The 21,937-nt window shown below is 42.3% G+C and overlaps 1 protein-coding gene across 1 annotated transcript in view; it reads right to left on the bottom strand.

The window, feature by feature from the left end:
• adcy9 (adenylate cyclase 9) overlaps positions 1–21,937 on the bottom strand; it is a 38,020-nt gene that overhangs the window by 6,503 nt on the left and 9,580 nt on the right. Inside the window, exons 3-10 of the mRNA XM_053418719.1 lie at positions 9,400–9,599; positions 8,510–8,617; positions 8,051–8,325; positions 7,174–7,276; positions 5,799–6,016; positions 4,741–4,900; positions 1,219–1,361; positions 554–583 (exon numbers count right to left, since the gene is read on the bottom strand). Coding sequence (XP_053274694.1) covers positions 554–583; positions 1,219–1,361; positions 4,741–4,900; positions 5,799–6,016; positions 7,174–7,276; positions 8,051–8,325; positions 8,510–8,617; positions 9,400–9,599 — 1,237 coding nt within the window. The remainder of the gene's footprint in view (positions 1–553; positions 584–1,218; positions 1,362–4,740; positions 4,901–5,798; positions 6,017–7,173; positions 7,277–8,050; positions 8,326–8,509; positions 8,618–9,399; positions 9,600–21,937) is intronic.

The raw sequence follows: 21,937 nt of genomic DNA on the forward strand, positions 1-21,937 counted from the left end.
TAAAAGATATTTAATGTAAGGTGAGATTCTAAGCGTGAAAGGGAGAGAGAGACGGGGGAAGACAAGCAGCAAAGGGACACTGCAGAGGACGCAAGCCTCAGTACATGTCCACCTCTGAGTGAATTAAGTGAAGTGGAAGTTGAAATTAAAATGATTATATTCATAGACAGAGACGGGCTGGACGGATGGACAATACAAACGTTTTGACTAAAAACTTTGCACTAAAACTCACTGCATTATAAACCCTGGGCATTAAAGCCTTGGGCTCAATCAATAGAACAAATTAGATAAACTTGTGGGTCTTATACAAATTTCAGGCTGTGAGGCATTTTCACCACTATTGACGTTTAGCAGACATTACTGCTAGTGTACACACAGAGAGACGGAGGACGAGAGCGAGCAGGGGAGAGGTAATACAGAGAGGGGAAGCAGGAGAATGAGTAAAAGCCAGAGAGAGCAGTAGTAATGAAAAATATAAAAGAGACGTGGCCCATGTTGACCCCTCAAATGTCACTCATCCATCAAATCTCTCTGTTTCCACGGAAACACTCACCCATGAACTGGCAAGTTGTTATTACCGGACCTGAAAAAGACAAGAGCGGTGTCGGGAGAGAGCATTAGTCTCATAAACACACAAACACACAAACACACAAAAATAGAACATATGAACCCATAACATAAGTATATTACAGATCCTGAATTTAATTCAAATTAAATCCTCTTTACTGACTGAGTTAACAGCAGGGTTGAGGTAAACTCGTATTCATGAGAAAAATCGGTTAAAACACAAAGCTGCGAATTTGTGTTTTCAAGTTAAGTCAACTTAACTAATTTGTATTCCTTAGAAGCAAGGGACTTTTATAGAGCTGCATGATGATCACACACACACATTTCATAGTATTTTAAATATTTAAACTGTACATACCGTGAATAGTATACCAAGTCTGGATGTATAATGATGCATGCAACAACAACACACCCACACACAGAGACACACACACTATAGCACATGATATTAGTATGTACTTAATACTTTTTAGTTTGATCCATATCCCATCCACTAACATGGAGGAGGCAGGACTACCTCTGACCTCTACTGCAGTCAGACACCAGGTGGCGATTGAAAGGTTTTGGCTTCACTTTTGGGTCATGTCAATCATTTTTGTATACAGTCTGTTTTTGTGTATGTATTAATGAGTGGTGTTTGCCACCCTGTACCTGTGTAAGGGGCTGTACAGCAGCAGCAGCAGAGCGACCCCCGTCGCAGTGGCCAGGACCGAGCGCATCCAGAAACTGAGCTGACAGAAGTTACAGTACTGGATGATGGCCAGGATGGTGGCACAGCACAGGAACATGGTCACCTGAGCAAAAAAACACACCCAGCTGTTAAAGTAGCTTAAGAAAGAAACAAAGGAAACACTAAACAGGGTTCCTCACAGCTTGATTCAGTGTGGTTTACCACTGTTTACTTACCAAAATATAACTATAAATAACTCTTTACATTTCAGACTGTGGTATCTGCTGTAAAAGGCCCTTAATAATTAACAACAGGTAATATGGTTTTATATTAATGTTGGTACACGGTTAAATCAGCTTGTATTACCATGCAGCCTCAAGTCCATCCAACTTCTTTCAGGCAAGTGCAAACTATAACTTCGATACCTTTCAGCTCATAACAATTGTATTGTAAAATACCTTTTGTCACTAAATAACTATGATTGGATAAGCTTACAGGCAATTTGACTTATTGCTGTCTATTCAGTTAGAGTTAAAGTTTTGTGTTTTTTATTGACAAGTATTTTTATTAGAATTTAAGATTTGTGAAACGGTGAGGGTTATTATATAGAGTGTATACTTTATTTGTGCGATTATCATAATAGTATACTCAAAAATGCAAAGTTGCATTACTGTTTGTGAATGTATAAAGTATTTAGATTCAAATGCAGCAGTCAATCACAAGTATCTCCGGAGACATTTTAACAAAAGAGGGTAACGCCGACCATGGCTTAAAAAGACACATAATAAAAAAACTGGTTGTAAATACGGTTAGTTCAGAATAAGAATACTACTTTTGCACTACTTTTCAATAGGAATCAAAAATCTAATTATAATGTTCAATATAAACCACATCTGAAATCCTGAGCTTATTGCAATGCAAATATACTCTTCATTAATCAGCTGCAGGGAAAGATCCTTCAACATCAATGAAGAGGGTTTGATGAGAAACATGCTGATGATCACACAAACACACATGGAGACAGCAGCAGTAACTTCACAGTAACTTCATGTACTGAATCTCCCCCCCCATGACACCTCCCTCTCCCTCGAGCACCGCTATCAGGTCTCAACATCCTCCAACGAATTAACGTCCAGAAAAGCGAGAGATCTAATTAACAACTCTCCCTGAGAGTAACGCTTTGATCTGTGCGCCCGGGAGAGACTGAGAAACAGGAAGATTGAGACAGAGCCGGGTGGGACAGTCATCTGACAGAAAAATGGGGTGATAAAAAAATCCTTGAAAAACAGGACATCAAAACACCACACATATTGCGAGCAGCCGTTGGCTCAGAGGCTGGGAGGCCAGAGTCAGACTCGCACAGAGTTACGGCCTTGACTCAAAGCAGAACAAAAGCACTGCATAGAACGGCTGCTCTCAATCTTCTCAAACGCAGGACTCGGAGAAGGAGAAATGTCAACATCTCTGATGCCAAAGTCCACAGCCGAAGCCTCCTGAAGCCTCCGAGCTGTTTTCCATCGACAGTCCCTATCAGTGCTGATGCCAGCTAGTGGTTCGGCTGGTCTCTGACGATCTCTGGCTTCAGACCACTGCCCGCAAGCTTTCAAAATGCCAGACCCTTCTCTGCTTACTTTAGCTTAGGGATATCACTGAAGACAATCTATTATAGCTTGGAAATCGCAATTATTACCACAAACATGATTAGCAGTGACAGCATAGCACAGTGGTACGGAGAGTGGGCAAAATGCTAAATGATTCAATATTTGGTTTTAATATAAAAGGCTGGCAAATACTGGAGCTGCAACCAGGAAATGTTTGATATTTTCAGGATCTGGAGTTTTACTCTGCTGAAGTTGTGCTTTATGTTTACACATTTGTTTGTGCAGCTCATTTACAGTATGCAGATATTCAGGTCATGGAATAACCCTCTCACCCTGTAGAGTGGGCGCCCCGTTACCTAAGATTCTTATTGAGCCTCAGAAACTCAGCATGTGAAAGCTGCAGTGGTTCAGTTCCAACCCGGCCCTGTGCTACATGTCTTCCCCATTCTCTGACCACATTTCACACTAGCACTCTCCTGTCAATGAAGGCCCCAAAATATCTCCAAAAAAAGAAAGAATCTCAGGTAATGCTGTATTTTACAGATCCACTATTTCCTTATAACTGATTGAAAGAACCAGGCTGCTATTTACAGGGCATTTTTGTTTTAGTAAGTTCAATTGTTCAGGTTAAGTTTATTACTGGTTTTCATATGATCATTCATTTAATAGTGTAAAATTATTCTGCACTTCTTTTACGTTTTTATTTTGGACACATTTGAATGTTAAACTGTGATTTTCACGGGTGACAATTACTTTGTCTCACAATCACATGTCTTTTTCCTTATTAATATTTATTATTTTATGCTAAATTAAACTATACTGATGAGCAATGTCCTGATCATTATATTTTTAAATATTGGGTATATGCTGATACCGAGTCGTATCTGAAGCTCTGTGTATCTGAAATACAGAGATAACACTGTAGACTGTAACTATAGACTAGTTTATCACACACAGCTAGTTTCTTCTGAGCTTTTTGATCCACATACTGGATGTCAGTTTATAAAGGACTGATATGACATAAATTACATTTTAGATGAGAGAATACCACCCCTCAGAGTTATCCACTAGAAAGACGATGTCTCACATCTCACATGTTAGTTTTTGAAGAAGCTTTTCCTTGGTGGTTGTACAGTGTTGTTACAGAGGAATTATCCTCTCAAAAACAATCATTGACAAGTTCTGAAAGTAGCATGTAGAGATACACAAACTCAAAGTAAGTTTGATAAATGATAAACCACCGGCTAAATTATTTATTTTACTTAGAAGCAAATCAAAATGAGAAGCTGCAGCTGAATGTTCTCTACACTTCCACAGGCTTATGCAGCAGGATGCTGCACTGTAGGATTAAAACAGCATGAACAGGATGAACTTAGTTGTAGATACCAAAAATGTCTCAGTCTGTTTAGAGGACCTCACTGGTCCAGCAGCTTTTAGTCTGCCTGACTCACTCTGAGCTCCGCTCACTGTCCATTAGAAAATTCAAAGTTTTTTTTCCAACAGACAATAAAATGTTTGAATATGTTATTCTTGCACCCATAACTATTTTTAAGCGCAAATGCAAAGCAAACGGTCGAGCCTTGATTCTAAACTTTAGTACCAAAGTATATGCTTCTATATAGGGGATTTATTGACTAATTATTATATTGATAATTACTGGAATCCTCTTAACTGTCTTTTCCTGACCTGATGCCTTTACCTGATGACTTTACCTGATGACTTTACCTGATGACTTTACTTGTCACACTGTTTCCAGCTAAGCTGGAAACAGTGTGACATGAGGCCCTTCAAACAGTGATGGAAATCCTGTAAGAGTGCCCAGTTACAGTGCAGACTTTTATTGTATTGATTCACCCTCAGAGTGTTTTCTGGTTTTTATGCCACCACCTGATGCACATTTACCTGGAGGGGCAGGTGGACGCTGGACGTGAGGTGGGATAAGACAGAGATGGCGGGAAGGGACACTAACACGGCCCCAATCACATGATGGGGAATCCATCCCGAGACCCCCAGGAGCAGGGAGCGGGTACAGTTCATCACCTCCTCCAGATAAAAGGCCATACTGCGTGAGAGAGGAGGGCAAAAGTTAAATCCACAAAACTTGTGCAATAACTGTACAAATCAAAATTACACAGAAAACAGAGGAAAGAAAAACATATTTTCTCTTTCCCCTGAAACATTCACCCCCTCCCAGTCCTATTCTATTCAATAATGGAAAACTGCAGCAGACTCTCATCAGTCCTTAATCAAGACACATTACTAAACACAACTACGGCGCCCAATTCCCAGCTAGAAGATGAAGATTAATTGCCCATTTAGGCATGGCAATAAATTAAAATTAATTCAATTTTAAATACTCTCCACTGAGGCACATACACAGCTATGAAAACACACCACAAAATAAATAAAGCGCATCTATTGCACTCACACATACTGGAAAATCTAATACCTGGTACCTGTATGCCATAATATCAATGTCGGAGCCAAAAGTGGACTTTCACAAAAGCCATGGGCTTGAGCCAGTCCCTACTGAACAGGGAAGTTAAGCAACTGTGGTTTAGCAGCCAAACAACACATAGAATAATTTGTTTTGGTTTCTGTGGGGAGTCATAGAGCTACATGACGGTCTATCAGTGGTTTCACACACTGCACCACTGAGGCCTTGGAGATACAGGCTTTTATTCCAACCAATCACTGCAGTGGCCCATATGAAACAAACGCTTGTGTTCCTCGAGCCTGATGGCACAACACTGACAGCAGCAGCCTAAATGACAGAGGCTTTTCTATTCTGCTGGGGAAAAAAATGAATCTGTGGAAAACACTCAGTCCAGCCTTTCTGTTTCAAGTTTGAGACGCTTTACGAACGTGTCTGTCTGATTCTGACACAGAGGATGCGACTCCCACACAGAGATACAAGCAAACCAACAAAGACAACATCCATCTGCCTGCAGCCTCCTCACCGTATGGACAGCACCAGAGAGGCCAGCTCCAGCAGACCGGCCAGGGGAGCCAGGGCCAAGGCTGCGGGGGCTGGAGGGCCCACACTGGTCGGGCTCACGAGAGGTGGCAGGAAGCAGGCCAGGGTCAGGGCCAGGAAGACAAAACAGCTGAGGAGAACGTCCAGGAAGGAGCTGAAGGTGGAGCTGGCAAACGTCTGCACCTGAGCCTGGTTTTTCACCTGGAGGGGAGAAGGAGGGAGAAACTAAAAGTCACACACAGAGGCTCGAATTGATCAGAAATCTTATTTTACCAAAATATAAACATCGAGAGATAATTGTTGTGCTCAGAGAGACACAGTGAACTACTCGATTTATAAGTATGAAGGAATTCTCCACAAAACGTCAAACATTATTGTTTTGTATCATCCAAATTCCACATGTACCTGCCTCTGGTGATGCAATATTAGATTGTGCTGCTTCCTTATTTTCCTAATTTGTATATGGTTTACCAGCCAGTTTCATTCATAGATAAAGTAAGTAAGGACCAAAGATAGAAAAGTATATTTTTTTGGATGATCCAAATGTTTTTCTTTCGTTTATTGAAATTTAAATCAAGACTTTTTTGTACCGTAATATTCCAACTTATCTTGTTTATATCTATTTATAATTATCCTTTCAGGTTTTTTTTATCTCTGTACTTACTTTATATATTTTCCTAAGGCCTTTTTATTTCTAATGCAATGTAATTGAAATATTGTTATGCAAAGAAACTTTAAATTATAGTTGTTATAACAAACTGAACAACAAACTTCTTGGTTCATGTTTTCTATTTTTTAGATGGAAGGGGGGGGGGGGGGGGGGATCCTGCAGTAATACTTGTGTAACAGCAGAGGGCTGCAAGGCTGTGAGGTCAAAGCAGGGCAACTGGAACTGGTCCCGGGTGTGTGAGTGGCACTAATGTGGCAGAAAATTTGGGAAACAGGGTGGGATACAGGGAAGAAGTTACAACAATCACCCATTCACTCACAAATTTGCAGTCAGACACAGACAACAAATACTGGCGAAGACTCCTAGATGTGTTTAGAAACTAGGGTTTGTCTGAGCTCCATGTCTGTCTGTGGATTGTTACTTCCCCCCTCCCCCCCAAACAACACATGGACTTAACAAATATCCGGGAAAATTTGGAAAATGTCCGCAACAATTGACTCTGACATTTATGTTCTCACATACAGGCCCTCCGGAACACAGCATGTCCAGATTTCAATGCATGTCTGAAAGCAGCTTCAATATGGAAAACAAACAAAGTATAAAGCAAACCTATAGGTGCACTAACATAGCATGGTTGTGTGTGTGTGTGTGTGTGTGTGTGTGTGTGTGTGTGTGTGTGTGTGTATACCTCCTCCTTGTAGCTGCTGCGATAGGCCTTTTCCAGAGTTCTTTCTAGGAAATTGAGGCTGATCTTGTTGATGGGTGGCTTGAAAAAGTAATCTTTCATCAGACTGTGAACCAGAGACGTCATATGAGTTTACTTTGGAAATCAAATAGTACTGAAACAATAACAAACTAAAATTACAAATCCCTTTTCAGTGTATTGACTTAGTAATGAATGTCAGAATACAAGAAGCCTTTGAGTGTATGCTAAGATTGAGTGGGCTGCATCCAACTCGATTCTGTTTTTAAGAGCGTCATGAGTTTCAATGTTTTCTGTCAAACTCCCAAGACATGATGCAGGAGTGAGTGTAACAGTTTAATGATGTGTGTTATTCCTGTCAGAGACTTTGCATGCTGGGATAAGCTCCATCCCCACAATCCTGAATATAATGGGTGGTTTAGAAAAATGGAAGGAGGTAATCTTTTCACCCTTTTCTATTTTTGTTAATTAGTTTGTTTGTAAACAAGATTACGCGCAAAAAAATAAATAATATAACAGATGGAAAGATGTGGTATGGGTCAGGGAAGAACGCATTCACTTTGTTGTGAATATGAGTGTGTGAAAATGTAAGGAGACTGTTTGGCCTTGGCAGAGGTATGCTCTCTACTGAGTAACATTATATTACAGTAGAAACTGCTTATAGTGATCACGTATTAAGGGAACAACCGTTGATGTGGATCAAAAAGCTTGGGACTTCTAAAAGTTATCAAAGTTGGTCCAGAACAACCGTGATCACTACAAGCGTTTCCACTGTATTATTCATATAATTGACAACCTCGAATACCATCGCCCTTGAGGGACTTTATCTGTCATAAATTCAACCTTTAGCCTCTGTGCTCACCTGTCCTCCCTGATAACGTCCACAAAGTGGGCGTCGCTCTTCTCTCTGAAGCTCTTGGCACGCAGCTGAATCAGAGCGGAGTGGTCCATACCTGGACCCGCTGCCCCCGTGCCTCCAGCCATGCCTAGACTGGTGCCAGTCCCTGTGCTGGTGCTGGTCTTCTTCTCTTTCTCCTGAAGCATGTCGCACAAGGAGCTCTGGCTGGCCCGCACTGGGTCGTCCAGTGGGGGACTCAAGAGGCCGTTGGCCGCCCGGGGGCTGTGACCTGGGATGAACTGGAGGAGGTGAAGAAAGCAAACAGGAAGAGAGATACAGGATTCAGAAGACGGAGGAGGAGATGGAGAGGAACGACACAAGAAGGAGGTGGCGGCAGGAGTGATTGTTGAGTAGTGATAAACACTTTAAGGAGTGTTTTACAGCTTCACTTGTTCTGTTACTGTTCAACCATACATGTTATACCTTGGCACTACTTGTCTTGTGCTCTTCCTGGCAGCCATTCAACACAGTCACATCATCGCCCTGCTCTGTTCCCGCAGACAAGGCCACGCTGCGGGACACACAGGGAGGCTGGAGAGAGAAAAGGACAAGGGAGGGAGAGGTTGAATAATAAGAACAAGTCACTGTATGGCTCTTTTGATTGGCGGAGAATTGGGTCCGGACTTCCTCCAGAGTTTGCAAATAATCTCTGTAGTGCTCAGGTAAGGGGCGGTGCCGCAGACAGAGGGAGGATGTAACGTATTAATTCCGCTGCGACGATCACATGTTTTTGTTTTACAGCACATCAACACCAGCGTCTGCCCTTATCACCAAAAGCTCTCTTAGCATCTTTGTCTGTGTCTTCTATTTGTATGGAACCACTTTTCACTCTGAGATATTGGTTTTCTTTTTCTTTTTTTCATATGCCGTGTTCTCACATGAGCTCCTTCAGACATCCTGCAGAGTTTTCATCGGGGGATTGGTCAGAGAAACTTTGCAGAAAGTCCAGAGCCTCTCACTCGGACATTTGGTTTCTCATATAAGGCCAGAACATGTCCGGAGGTTCTCCAGAGTTCAGTGCATGTCTGAAAGCAGCTTATTACAGATTCACCGTTAACTCAGTCTCAGTGGGCATCGTCTCTGACATCATTACCGTTAGCTTAAATTAATCTGAAATAATTATGAGCTAAATATCTTAGTGCATCAGCCACATTTAGAAGTAATGGAAAAGGGACTGTCTTCATGTTGGAGAGTGTGGAGAGTAAAAGTGCATCATGAAAAGTGCAAACAAAGTGAACTTTAGTTGAGTACAGAAACTGGTGCGACGATCATCAGCAGTTTTCTTCTTCTTTTTTCCTCTTAACCAGACTTACCCCGATCCTGTCTGGTGGCTGGTGTGGCAGAAGGAGCTCTGGAGCCTGCGCTCCCCCAGGGATGAGGTCTGGTGTGTGAGGCTGAGGACAGGAGGACAGGCCGACCGCGGCAAAGTCCCCACCAGGCAGTCCCACCTGAGGACAGCCACACTGCACATCGAGCTCCAACTTCCTCCCTGAGATCAGGTAGGTCTGCAGCCCTGAAGCAGAAAACCCATTCAGGTTAGAATTTCATAAGCACAACTTTCATTATTTTCTTGGTTCGACTTAAAGGTGACACAGAAAAGAGGAACCGTCGGCACAGGAGCAGTTCCACCAACTCCGGCATCTGCTGTCATTCACAGAAATCAACTCATTGCACTGAGAATGCAAACCTGCCAGGAACGATTTGTTTATGCAAAACATTCGCTGTGCAACAAATCCTCTCATGTGAGGATTGCTGCCTGTTACATCTGCTGATACAATAAATCAGTGTACCACACAAAAAATAAGTATGCTAAAGACAATCTTTTAATTAATTTTCAAAGGCAAATAGTTTGTGGTTCTTTGTTTTATATTTTATATCATTATTGAATAGTCATTTTCCTTTGGATGTTGATCAGACTAAACTTGAGGTGAAATGTTAAAGGGGACATATTATGCCCATTTTACCACAGTTGATATGGATTCTTGGGGTCTTAATGAAATGTCTGTAACATATTTTGGTCAAAATACCACGAGGATCATTTAAAACAGCACCTTTTTACCCAGTCTTAAACAGCCCTCCTCAGATTGACCTGTTTTGAGTGCCCCGCCCCCTTCATGCGGGAGTTGTTATTTTCCAGAGTTTTTGGGACAGTAGACATGCCAGATACCCAAATTAACGTGTAGAAGCACTAAAAAAGTGGAATTTTCATAATATGTCCCCTTTAAAATAAAATTCATATAGATTTTTTGTCTTTTGTGGAAATGCAGCTTTCTATTTAGCTTGAAGATGATCTCAATTTTATTTTTATTGTTCAATCCTTTTGTCAAGCTTCTTGTTACTATCAGGAAAAGAGCTTTACAAATAATTATTATTAATATAGTTGCAGACATTCCCTCACCGGCTGATTGTAAGCCCCTCTTGTTTCATGCACAATCAGGAGGTAACGCAACACCGAGTGTTTCACCAACAATGTTTGCAAATCATGCAGAGCTCTGGCTGTGTTCACACTGCTGCAGGGCCAACGAGACCAAACACAAACAGTGGATTAAAGTGGTGGCCCGCAGCCAGCCGCTATCAGCCTGACCAAACACACCGTAACCTGTCGATCTGGCCTCTTTGTTCAAACAGCTAAAGATGTTCACCTTGTTAGCAAAGTGATCTAGAGGAGCAGCCAGAGGACCATAAAGGGGGCATTCAGGAGTCTTTATGGGCTCCCTGCCTCAAACTGATCGCTCTTCTTACATTTCATTGTTATGTACACGATTAACTCAGAAAACAAAGCCCTCATATGGCTTCTTCTGGGCAGGAGTGGTCCCTGCAGCACAGACTCATTGTGATTTTCAACACTGCTCATCTGTTTTCACAAGAACCCTGCAGACGCACATTGCTGCATCAAAGTCTTACAAGAGAAATTGTGATATCAATGCATTCAAATGCATTGTGGCTGGATTATTACTGCAGATTATTGACAAATATTGCATAAAAATCTAACAAATCCAACTAAAATGGCACTTAGTAGAGCACATACCTCATCCAAGGCCCAATAGTCTGCATTTAAAATCACTACATCTGGATTCTAGTTTGGATCTGAACCAAATTAATACAAACTCATAAAAATCAGTCCTCTAAAGGTGCCTTTAAAAGTGCAGCATTTATTCAGTTTTCTTTTTTTGAAATAACTTTGTAAATTATCTAAAGTGAATGAGCCCAAGGGGCTGGGTTAAACATTTTTGTAAATACATAAATGCCACGGAAAAGATCCAGGATTATCTGGGATTAACTTCTGAGAAACCTTGTGCTGTCCCTGTCTGACACAAGATCATATTAAGTTTGAAAACAGGGAGCAGCCCTGTGATGCACGATATCAGGTCGATATTACAGAAAAAGAAAAAATGTGACGATGTGTCCGCCTGTGTAAGTGTGACTGATGGGCCTCCAACCCTTATGTTAAGGCATGTGCGTCAGTCGGATGCTGAGTAGGTGTGTTCACACACACACACACACACACACACTCCCCCTCACGTCTGTCTCTCATTTCACTGGAATCTACAGCTTTAATCATCCGTCCCTCTCTTCCAATCCTTCCTCTCTGTTCTCACCACTTTTCACACATTCTAGTGAGGCAGTCTGTCATTAATCTAATAACAAATAGGACATTTGTTTGAATATCAGTAAAGGCTGTGCTGCTTTTCCCAACTGCCACCAACACTGACAGTCTAAACCCAGGCAGCACTGGTGATTATAAAATTTCATAAAGCAAAATACAGACTTTTCTGTAAATTTGTCACGTTATTGACAGAGCCTGGTTACTTTATTGAGTGTTTCACTGATTCAGGGTTAATCTGCCGTCAGCCCCATAAACAACAATACGCCAGAGGTTAAGAAAACAACTGCAGAACCCATGGGAATGACAAAGTTTCACCACAGACTTTTGTCCGGCCTCCTTGTTTGCATAAATAAAATTAGTTATACATAACTAACACTGAACTCATCTTGAGAGTCTGGAAGAACTGTGTGTTTTGTTCCGGGCCCGAGGACAATGTGGACTTGGCAGACGTCCAAAGCCTTTAGGCCAACAACCGTCCTATCTTAGGGTTTGAATTCTCTGCCAAACGGGTGACAAAGGACATTTATGAGATCTCCAGCCTCTCTCTCTCTCTCTCTCTCCCTCTCTCTCTCTCCCTCTCTCACTCACTCACACGCACACACATACAAATCCGCCACAACATTAAACCCAGATAAACTGTTTTAATGTAATGGACCTTCGCGCAAAGGTCCACTGCTTTTCTCTGCCGCCCATTAGCTCGTAGGCACTCTACTCTATCAGATTTTAATGGATGTTAACAGGCGCCTTCTGCACAACAAGCCAAGCATATGGCTTTGAATTCCCTAATGATGGCTCATCTGCCTCTTTCTACATTGAACTTGATCTCCAGTCGCTCACTGAGACAGGAAACAATCAAATAATTCCCAAAAGATGCAAACTAAATTAAAATATAAAATAATGATATATATTTTTTTCTTATCATTCTTTCCCATGAAAACACTGAGCCCTTTTATGCATCCGCCACAGTCAGAAACCACAATCTGCTGGTTTCATGTTGTATTAGGAAACTTTACACAAAAGCTATTAAGATTCAACTTCAATACACGACTGAGAAACTGCTGTTAAACTCCAGTAAGATGTTAACAAAATAGGAAATAAAAGGTAAATTAAGGCTACATCACTACGTTTTCAAACTAAAATAATCACTGTCCACACAAGCGTTTTGGTTTCAGTTTTAATCCTTGTTCATACAAACATGCCTGAAAATTCATATCACGTACATCGCTCACGTACACTGGGCACGTACACTGGGCACGTACACTGGGCACTGGGTGTAAACAGGAAGGCCAGTTCATCCCACTTAGGTCCCGCTGGACACGGGAATGGTCACGGATTGCTTGAATAACAGCTCGTCGCTTACAGATAGAAGAAAAGAGTTGTATCATTGTAAATTGCATTTAACTGCACAACAGCTGTTTTCTTCCGGAAGGGGGTCAGATAGTCTTAACTAAAAAGACACAATCAGCAGGCGGTTGTGAGTGGCCCCTGAGTTCTCAAGTGACAGTGTTTCCAAACTTCTCTGTTTTGAGGGTCTAAAACTCCAGAGTAATGTGAACGCCAGACGCATCTGTAGCTAGGTTTATTTTTTATTAAACAAAAACATAGTAAGTGGATGTAGCCGAAGTCCCCGGATCTTGACCTGACTGAACCCGCCGAATTTCTGACCGACACCTTATCATCATCATCAAAACACAAAATGAGGGAGTTTCAGTTGAAATAAGAAGGTTCAGTTCAGAGTTTAAGAGGCTCTGATAAGGATCTAAGGACATGGCTCCCGGTCGACTCCCATCTAAAGTTAAAAACTAGAGTGACATCAGTAGAGCACATACCTGTGCTAAGACCCATCACTCTGCTTAAATGAAAACAATCCTTACAGCTTAGGCCACATTATATCTCTTCTACACATTGGTGATATGATACTAATCAATAGCAAACCACCAATATGTCTGAATTCCTTCATCACAATTTTCACATAATTCTTTGAGAAATCAACAAAATGTTGCCATATATCGCAATGTTTGAACGTCCTTATCTGGATCGGAGGATCCTTATTACATAATCCTGTGGTACAGGTAATAACCACCCGAGCCATCATCACCTTGTCTAAACCAAAGACAGTATATAAAGATTGGAGGACATGACTGCTCCCTCGAAGTGAGGCCAAAGTGTCTCAATCGCTCAATGGCCGGCTGCAGTATAACTCAGAAATCCCAGCTCTTCCATGTTAGTGGACGGGACATAAACCGAACTATAAAGTCGACGTACACCTCACACATTGTCCATCTTTATATACACTATGGTCTTAACACTGAAGCAGCCAGCCAACTTCTCTCATCTTCTCTGGATGTCGGCCCAAAGAAAAATAAGATTTTTGTGACATAAGAAGTAAAAAGAAGCTTATTTTGTAGGTTTAATGTTCGTCTTGATGACTCTGTCTTGTTCTTATCATCTCTGCTTGTGTCCCAGTTTGTTATAAGAGTGTAACAGTGACACAGCGTGATCATACCAGGATTTTAACTGAAGGAGCTCAATGGAATTTGCCCATCATTCAGTTTATTATTCATACACAAAAATACAATCTTCCATAACAGCAAAGGCACAAAAATATATCAAGCAAAGCACAGCCGACTGAGAACCACTTGCAATCTTCCTTCTTACTCTCCTGCATGAGAGGAACAATGCAGAGTTCGACACACTGCGTAGGTGAAGATAAAGGAGATAGCAAAAAGCAGAGAGGGCGGCCGACGGCGCGGAGATGAGGAGGGAAGAAACCGTGAGTACTTTGAAGGTCACGGAGTTTAGCATGCCTCACATAACCCGCATTCCTCGTCTACTTCCATTTCAGCTTTCTGACTTCATCAACAGCTCGGCCCTGATCTCTATAGCAGGCCTTGAATTGTGCGGGTATTTAAAGGCTGGACAAAAAGACTTCCAATGAACCGAGGTTAATGTGTGTGAAAGTAACAGTATCAACTATCTACGTACAGTTAAAACTCTAAGGCAGAACAAATTAAATCCTTTTCTCCCAAACACCTCAGTGTGTGTGTGTGTGTGTGTGTGTGTGTTTGTGTGTGCGTGGGTGTGAGAGGGCCGTACTATGGGAAAGAAAGGGACACGAGCACTCTGAAGTCTCAATGCAGCTAAATGGTTTTTATTGATTTATTGAGAGCAGCTGGCAGGAGAGAGGGTTCAGCTGAGGACATCACCATCACTGCTACGACACAGACATACAAACAAAGTGCACATAAACACCTCGTCAGAACTGCCCTGGCTGGAGCGTGTAGGTCCCAACAGGAGGAACTTTGTCTGACAACAGGAGCAAAGAATGGAATTTACAAAATATGGGGGGGGGCTTTATCATCTTCACCTCCACCAATGATATGTTTTCATTCCGGTTTGTCAGCAGGATTACGCAAATACTACTGAGAGGATTTTTTTTTAACTTGGTGGAAGGATGGGATATGGGCCAACGAAGAATTACATCTGGAGCTGAATCAAGTAAAGGGGCAGATCCAGGATAGTTTTTTTCTACTTTCTATTACACAGCAGAACATCTGATCTTAATATACAGCATGTATGGTGGGGTCATTTTATGAGTTGTGGTTCCCGTGGAATAGCGAGAAACCTTTCGAATGTCCCCATCTGCCCTGATGCACCTCAGCAAAAGACTAAACCAGCATTTGGAAGGAGGAGCAACAAAAATGAGCTTGCCCATGGATTTACTTGCAAAGGTAGCATGCATGTTATTACCTGAAAAAGGAAGATCCGGAAAACCGAGTCATGATTGTCAACATACAATGAAATGTGCCTGTGATCCATGCATGGATGTGGCTCGGGACGAGGATATCAGAGGACATTTAGGCTAAAAACAAGGTGTAAATGATGCCGTTTCAAGTCGAATTAGATTGTCGGGGCTTACCGTTAGTTGAATGAAACCACACGAGCAGTGTGCAGGCACTTTATATTTTATTCTGTTGTTTTTATATGTTTTAAGAAGAACTATCCCTTTAAGATTAGGAATAAGAAAGAATTCAACCTACAAATTAGGATTTCTAAAACAGGTTTTGTGTCTGTGTAGGTTAATATACAAACATCATCCACTAAAAGGGCATAGCCCTTCACACACAAGATATCCTTTCCAGGAAATATGAAGCATCTGTCTGTCTGAGTCAAGTGGATGGATGATGGAAGACACAGACACACACACACACACACACACACACACACACACACACACACACACACACACACAACCTGGCCTTTCCTACGTGTATGACTCATCCAAGGTAGTGCACTGCGGATATCTTTACCCCTCATATTCGCACATATTGACACTTCCAAAGCATGCACACACACACACACACACACACACACACACACACGCACGCACACACACACACACACACACACACACACACACACACACACACTTTGAGCAGACCAAGTGTGCAGGCACATGAATGAATCAATCTATGAATGAACAGAGGGATGAATGGAGAGGAAGCATAGCTGTGCCGTCAAATTCCACATACACACCTGAAGACCATGCACACTATGGACACACGCGCACACACACAAACACACACAAGCATGCACACACACAAACATATGCACGCATGCAAGCACACACACAGCAAAAAAAAATCTCTTACTTACATGCTTCCACTTTCCAAGAAAATAGATAACTATTGGTAAAGGTAGAAATTAACATTAACATTCAAAAAAACTATTCCTGTAGAAAAATGTGCTGCCATGAACTCTTGATAGTTATCGTGATAAAAGTCACTTTATGTTTATTAAAGTTTATTAAAGTTGATGAAAGACAGACAGACAACAAAACATTTAAAAATCTGAGGTTGATCAATTATGTGTTATACCTTCTCATAGTGCAAAATGCAGAACCACTTTATCGATATCTATTGAACTCTTGTTATATTACTGTTGATGAAAAGGACATTGTGATAATTAGTGACTATGGAGACGTCCTGTGAAAGGACTCTTTCACAAATTGCTTACATCATTGTGAGAAACTAAGGAAAAAAATAATTACTTGACTATGGAAATCCTTGGTAGTTGCAGCCGTACATTTCACATCAGCTCTTACCAACACTATTATTATTCAGTTGTGTGACACCACAGCTTTGCATACCTACATACACACATACTGACACACTAGGTGCAGGTCAGTGCCGCCACAAACGCACAGCCCCATTCGTCTGCCTTCCCGTGAGAGCGTCTGGGTGAACGTTTGAGACCGAAGCTGACAGTTCAGATAATCCCCGAGAGGGCAGATCCCAATCCGGACTCTGCACTTCCTGACAAACGACCTTCGACCTTACCGAGGATTCCAACCACATGATCAAAACCGTCCCCGGTGACCCCAAAGGTCGCCAGCTTCCCTTTGGTCCCACAACACAGAAAAGTGAACTTCTGTGTGACTATGGAAGACAGAGGGAGACAGAGGGAGGCCCTTGAACATTTACTGAAACCAGTTACACTTCTAAAACAACCCGAGTCAACATGAAGGAGGAGGACGAGGAGAAGACAGACAGCGGAGAAAACTTCCCCTCCTCTCTTCCAGCTTCATCTAACCTTTTCTCACATTCTTCACTTTCATGTCACTGCTTGGAACAGTCAGAAAATAAACAACTCCGGCACTAAAAATAGACTTCAACATGTTTTCCCTTCTCAGGGAGCCGGCCCTCCAGCAGCGTCTAACTTCTATCTCTAACCTTCGTCTTGAATTTGTGTCCCTCTCATGCCAAACCACACGTTTCATCCCCACCTCTTACTACCTCTCTCTTTATATCCAACTACTCTCGCCATGTCTCTGCTTACTCGGCTTTCTTCTACTTTCTCCCACCATCTACCCTCCACGGTTCTCCTTGGTCGTGGTGGGTCCTGACTACAGGCCCCAATGCAGCAGCACATGCCTCCATATTTGGACACGCTGATGAGACTCTCACACTATACTCCTTCAAATACCCTCTTATCCCTCCCCTTCCCTCTTTTGTGCCATCATTTGAGTCCAGGGAGTTCCTTGCTCTCTCCCTCTCCTTCCTCCCCTTTCCTTTTTTTCCCCTCCACCTCATTTATCTCTCTCTTTAGAGGCATGCATTGGAGTCTGGATGCTTTTCCACAAATTTCGCACGGGGGATAAATATGAGAACCAAAATGTCTGAGAGAGTTGCATGGGCATTTTCAATAACTTTTCCGGTCAGATCCGAATAAAATGTCCAAGCGAGCCGTGGGCGTGTTAATGATGTTAATGAAATGCTTTTTGGGGCATTTCGGCTTTTTTTGGACACGATAGTATGTGTGAAATGTCAAGAGAGATTTGGGGAAGACACACAGCCAACGGTCGGGTCAGGGCCGAATCCGCGTTTGACCCAAAACTGGAAAAATCTAAATATCCCAGGACGCAAAGAGGTACCATATATGTAGAAGACGCAACAAAGATGTCAACAATGACGAGTTTTGAGATTTTGGTGATAAAGGCGGGCATCTGTGTCTATGTGCTGTAAATAAAAACACCTGATTTGGCAGGGGAGTTTGTCCCGCCTCCAGCATGCTCTCGCCAGACGCCATCACTCGCCTGAATGTTCCCGAACATTTTCCTGTTATGAATGTGTCTGAACCAGATGATGTCCTGCTGTGCTCTTCATATGCAAAATGTCCAGAGCCCCTTTTGTAGGCATTTTCTGACGTTTATCTTAAAACCCCTTTTCTTTTTAATTCACAATTGAGGGAATTAACAGAATGTCCATGGGAAGGCTGATGTACCCCGTGAACATGAGTTCTTGGGTGTCGGTCAAACACAGGACCTTTGTCACACCATCTCTAACATCAGGAGCTTTTTCTAACTGGAACCAGCTCCAAAATATAACGAGAGTGGAACGCAATGAGAAACAAAACCACTTACCGATTTATATTTGCCTAAAAGTAAATGACATGAATTGGAGCCAGGATTAAGTAACCTCAGATGGATAGCCATGTATTAGAGTTTGCATCAATAAAATCATACCCCAACCCCCTCCTGTCGCTGATCTGTGTAATAAAGGCAAGATTGTGAAAAAATACACGTGTCCCTTTTTCATCATCCACTATCAGTTTATCAGCGGCTGTCTTTCTCCGTGGGTCCTGTGTAACATGTAGCGCTGTGGGTTGACACGAGCAATGACACATTGCAACTATCACTGCGTCACTCTCAACAACACACAAACACACAAACACACACACACACACACACACACACACACACACACACACACACACACAAAGCGGTTAAGAAACTCACTTCACGGGGGCTCTGAGTTTCTTTGCGGCAGAGGACAGTCCTTGAGCAGGAAACAACAGACCTTGGTCCTGCTGTAAAGGTCGGGACGCTAATGATAAATTGCGTGTCACTTGGTTTTACGCATGTTCACACACTCGGCCACATATTTCCTCTCGTTAATATCATCTTGTCTCATGATGAAATGCACACATGCAGCAGTTTAACACATGTTTGTTCTCCTCATGGAATCGAAACTTTACATAACATATTTTTAGATGATGAGCCTGAACTACAAAGTTAATTTGAGCCTTAGAGTGATTCATTCTGCGGTTTGCCTTGAATTCACGATGTCACGCACACTCACACTTTTGTACTTCTATCTTAGGACACTCTTTGAAAAAATACATTCCTTAGTCCCTTACCCTAAACTAAACCTAATTCTAACCCTAAATCCAAGTCTTAAACCTCAAACGGCTTATTGAAAAAGTGAAGACCCGTCAAAATGTCCTAACTCTGTAGGATCTATGCTTAAAATGTTCCTCACAAAGAAACACACATACATGCATACCTCCCCCGCTGCCTTGAGCTGTACTGTGGGAAATCCTTAAGAAATAGTTATTGACTAGAAAATATGCTCCATCTTCTCCTCTTCCCTCTAATGTCACACAGCTCTCTCTCTCTCTCTCTCTCTCTCTCTCTCTCTCTCTCTCTACAGACCACCAGGGACCAGCACTTCATATGCTTTTAGGGTAAAACTTTCCCGCCTCGAAACTCAGATGCTAAACTCATGAATAGATGATTTTTTTTTTTTTTTTTTTAAAGTCCATTTTCGAACTATACAATTAAGTGTTCTTTCCCATTTTGTGGCCCTTTGTTTTAGTGTTGTGTCTGTTTGTTTAACATTTAACAACTATCAGTGTGACATCCGTCCGTACAAAGATAGAAATGGTGGTTTCGCCTCTAAACATGGCCTCAATTGACTAAAACTCCAATCCCACACTTTTACTCTTGCTGTCATTCTCCACCAACAAATACCGAACAAGAAGACTTCATGGTGATTCTTTGGGACCCAAGGGTACGCTGGAAAAATAATAATAATAATAATAATAAAGTAGCAGGCTGATGAAATGTTGGCACACCCTAGAATAAAATGTTTTACAGGTGGAACTCCCCCCCCCCCCCCCATTATATTTGCAATCTGGCACGAATGACAAATGTGTAACATCGTTTCGAGCGACCTTGACCTTTAAGTCAGAATGAACAACTGTGGCAAATGTTTCTTAGATATTGTGTTCAGAGATGGGATGGATAGATGGACCCATTTGCACACACGCAGAAAGTACCTCCAGACTCACAGACTGAAACAGAAAAGGTGCTAGTGTCACTGTTTTCGATACCATGAAAAGTTCAGAGTTCAAACACTTGAGTCTGCAGATGTACAATCTACTGCTATTCTACACTGTAAAATATAAATCTATTAGGTCTAATGCAAACACACACTGATGCCTGGAAACTCATTCACCCAAGCTACCAAGCACTCAGGACGTGGAGCCTAAAAAGGCATTAACGCTAGCCTGGATGCCAGACGAACTTAGCCCCGCCCACAACATTTTAGGTCGGGCAGTTGAGGAAAGATTATGGCCTGACCAGGCCAATCAGATTGTCAGGGCGGGCTTTATACGATGATTGACAGATGATCAACGGTAACGTAATCAACCACGTCATCAAAGTGCCCTTGGGTTGAATTCGTTTTCAACAAACATGCCTGCCGCTGGCGAGCTGAGATGTGTAGATGCTGCCATTGAGTCTGTTTTAGAAGACATCGACAGCGCATTCATTTTGAAAGAGGAACACAGAACGTGGAGGCGACGCCAAAGCACCGCGCTAATCCCTATCGCCCCGGCGCTTGGCTGTTCACAACGGACACTGAAGCGACGCTGAACCGCCGGGCAGCGCTAATAATATCACCCGTTGATCCAGTAGATCGCTGCACGGCTTTGTGCCGGTCACACCGGAGGCTGAAGCACCGCGCTGCGTCAAGGCTGCCTCGCGGTGCTTCAGCCTCCGGTGTGACCGGCACAAAGTTTTAACATGGGAGTGGATGGGAGCCAGCTGTTATTTAAGGCTTGGCGCTGCGCTGAAGCGTCCGGTGTGAACCCAGTAAATAACTCACAATGCGTTGCTTAGCATACGTCACATACTACGTTGCTCTGATTGGTTGTAGGTCTATCCAATTGAGCGAAGAGGAATTTTACTTCCTGGTCAGTTGAAACACGCCCCATAATCACAGCCCAATGGCGCAGTCTCAGACTCACATTCTGACTAGAATTGTGAGTCTGACAACGTCAGGCTACATTAACGCAGCAGTTACAGGCAGAATATAAAGAGCAGCTCAACAAAAACCCAGGGCTGAAAAAAGCTGTCCTCAACACCTGCAGTGAAATACGAGTGTGTTTGTGTGCTGCAAACAGAAAGATGAGGCAGGACTGGATTAGAGAGAATAGAGGAGAAACCAGCAGCAACCCCCCCCCCCCCCCCCCCGGAAATCAACTCACAATGAGAATATAGTTAAAACAAGATGCTTTCACCTTTGTTTTCATCTGCGTTCTAATTTTTTTGCAGTATCACACAAAAACGACGGTTGGGCATGAGTCAAGGAAAAACTTATTAAATGTTAGTTTATAATTATTATAAAAGTTGATACAAGCATTCAGCACAAGTCTAATGAACTCAGGGACAAAGTGAATTCATCTTTGCTTTTGCTTGGATGATTTAAGCCACTGGCCTTGAACTATTAAATGAAAACATTATAGCACACACACACACACACACTCACACACACACACACACACTCTGTGAGTCATGTATTATGTATGAACAGGTCAATTAGTAACAGTTTGGGAGGTATGTCAGGTCGGCCTTTGTCCCCAAGTGAATAATCAGGACAAGGCCGAGGTCAGTGTATCCA

The sequence above is a fragment of the Pleuronectes platessa genome, chromosome 3 (genome assembly GCF_947347685.1).
Source record: "Pleuronectes platessa chromosome 3, fPlePla1.1, whole genome shotgun sequence".
NCBI classification, from domain to species: Eukaryota; Metazoa; Chordata; class Actinopteri; order Pleuronectiformes; family Pleuronectidae; genus Pleuronectes; species Pleuronectes platessa.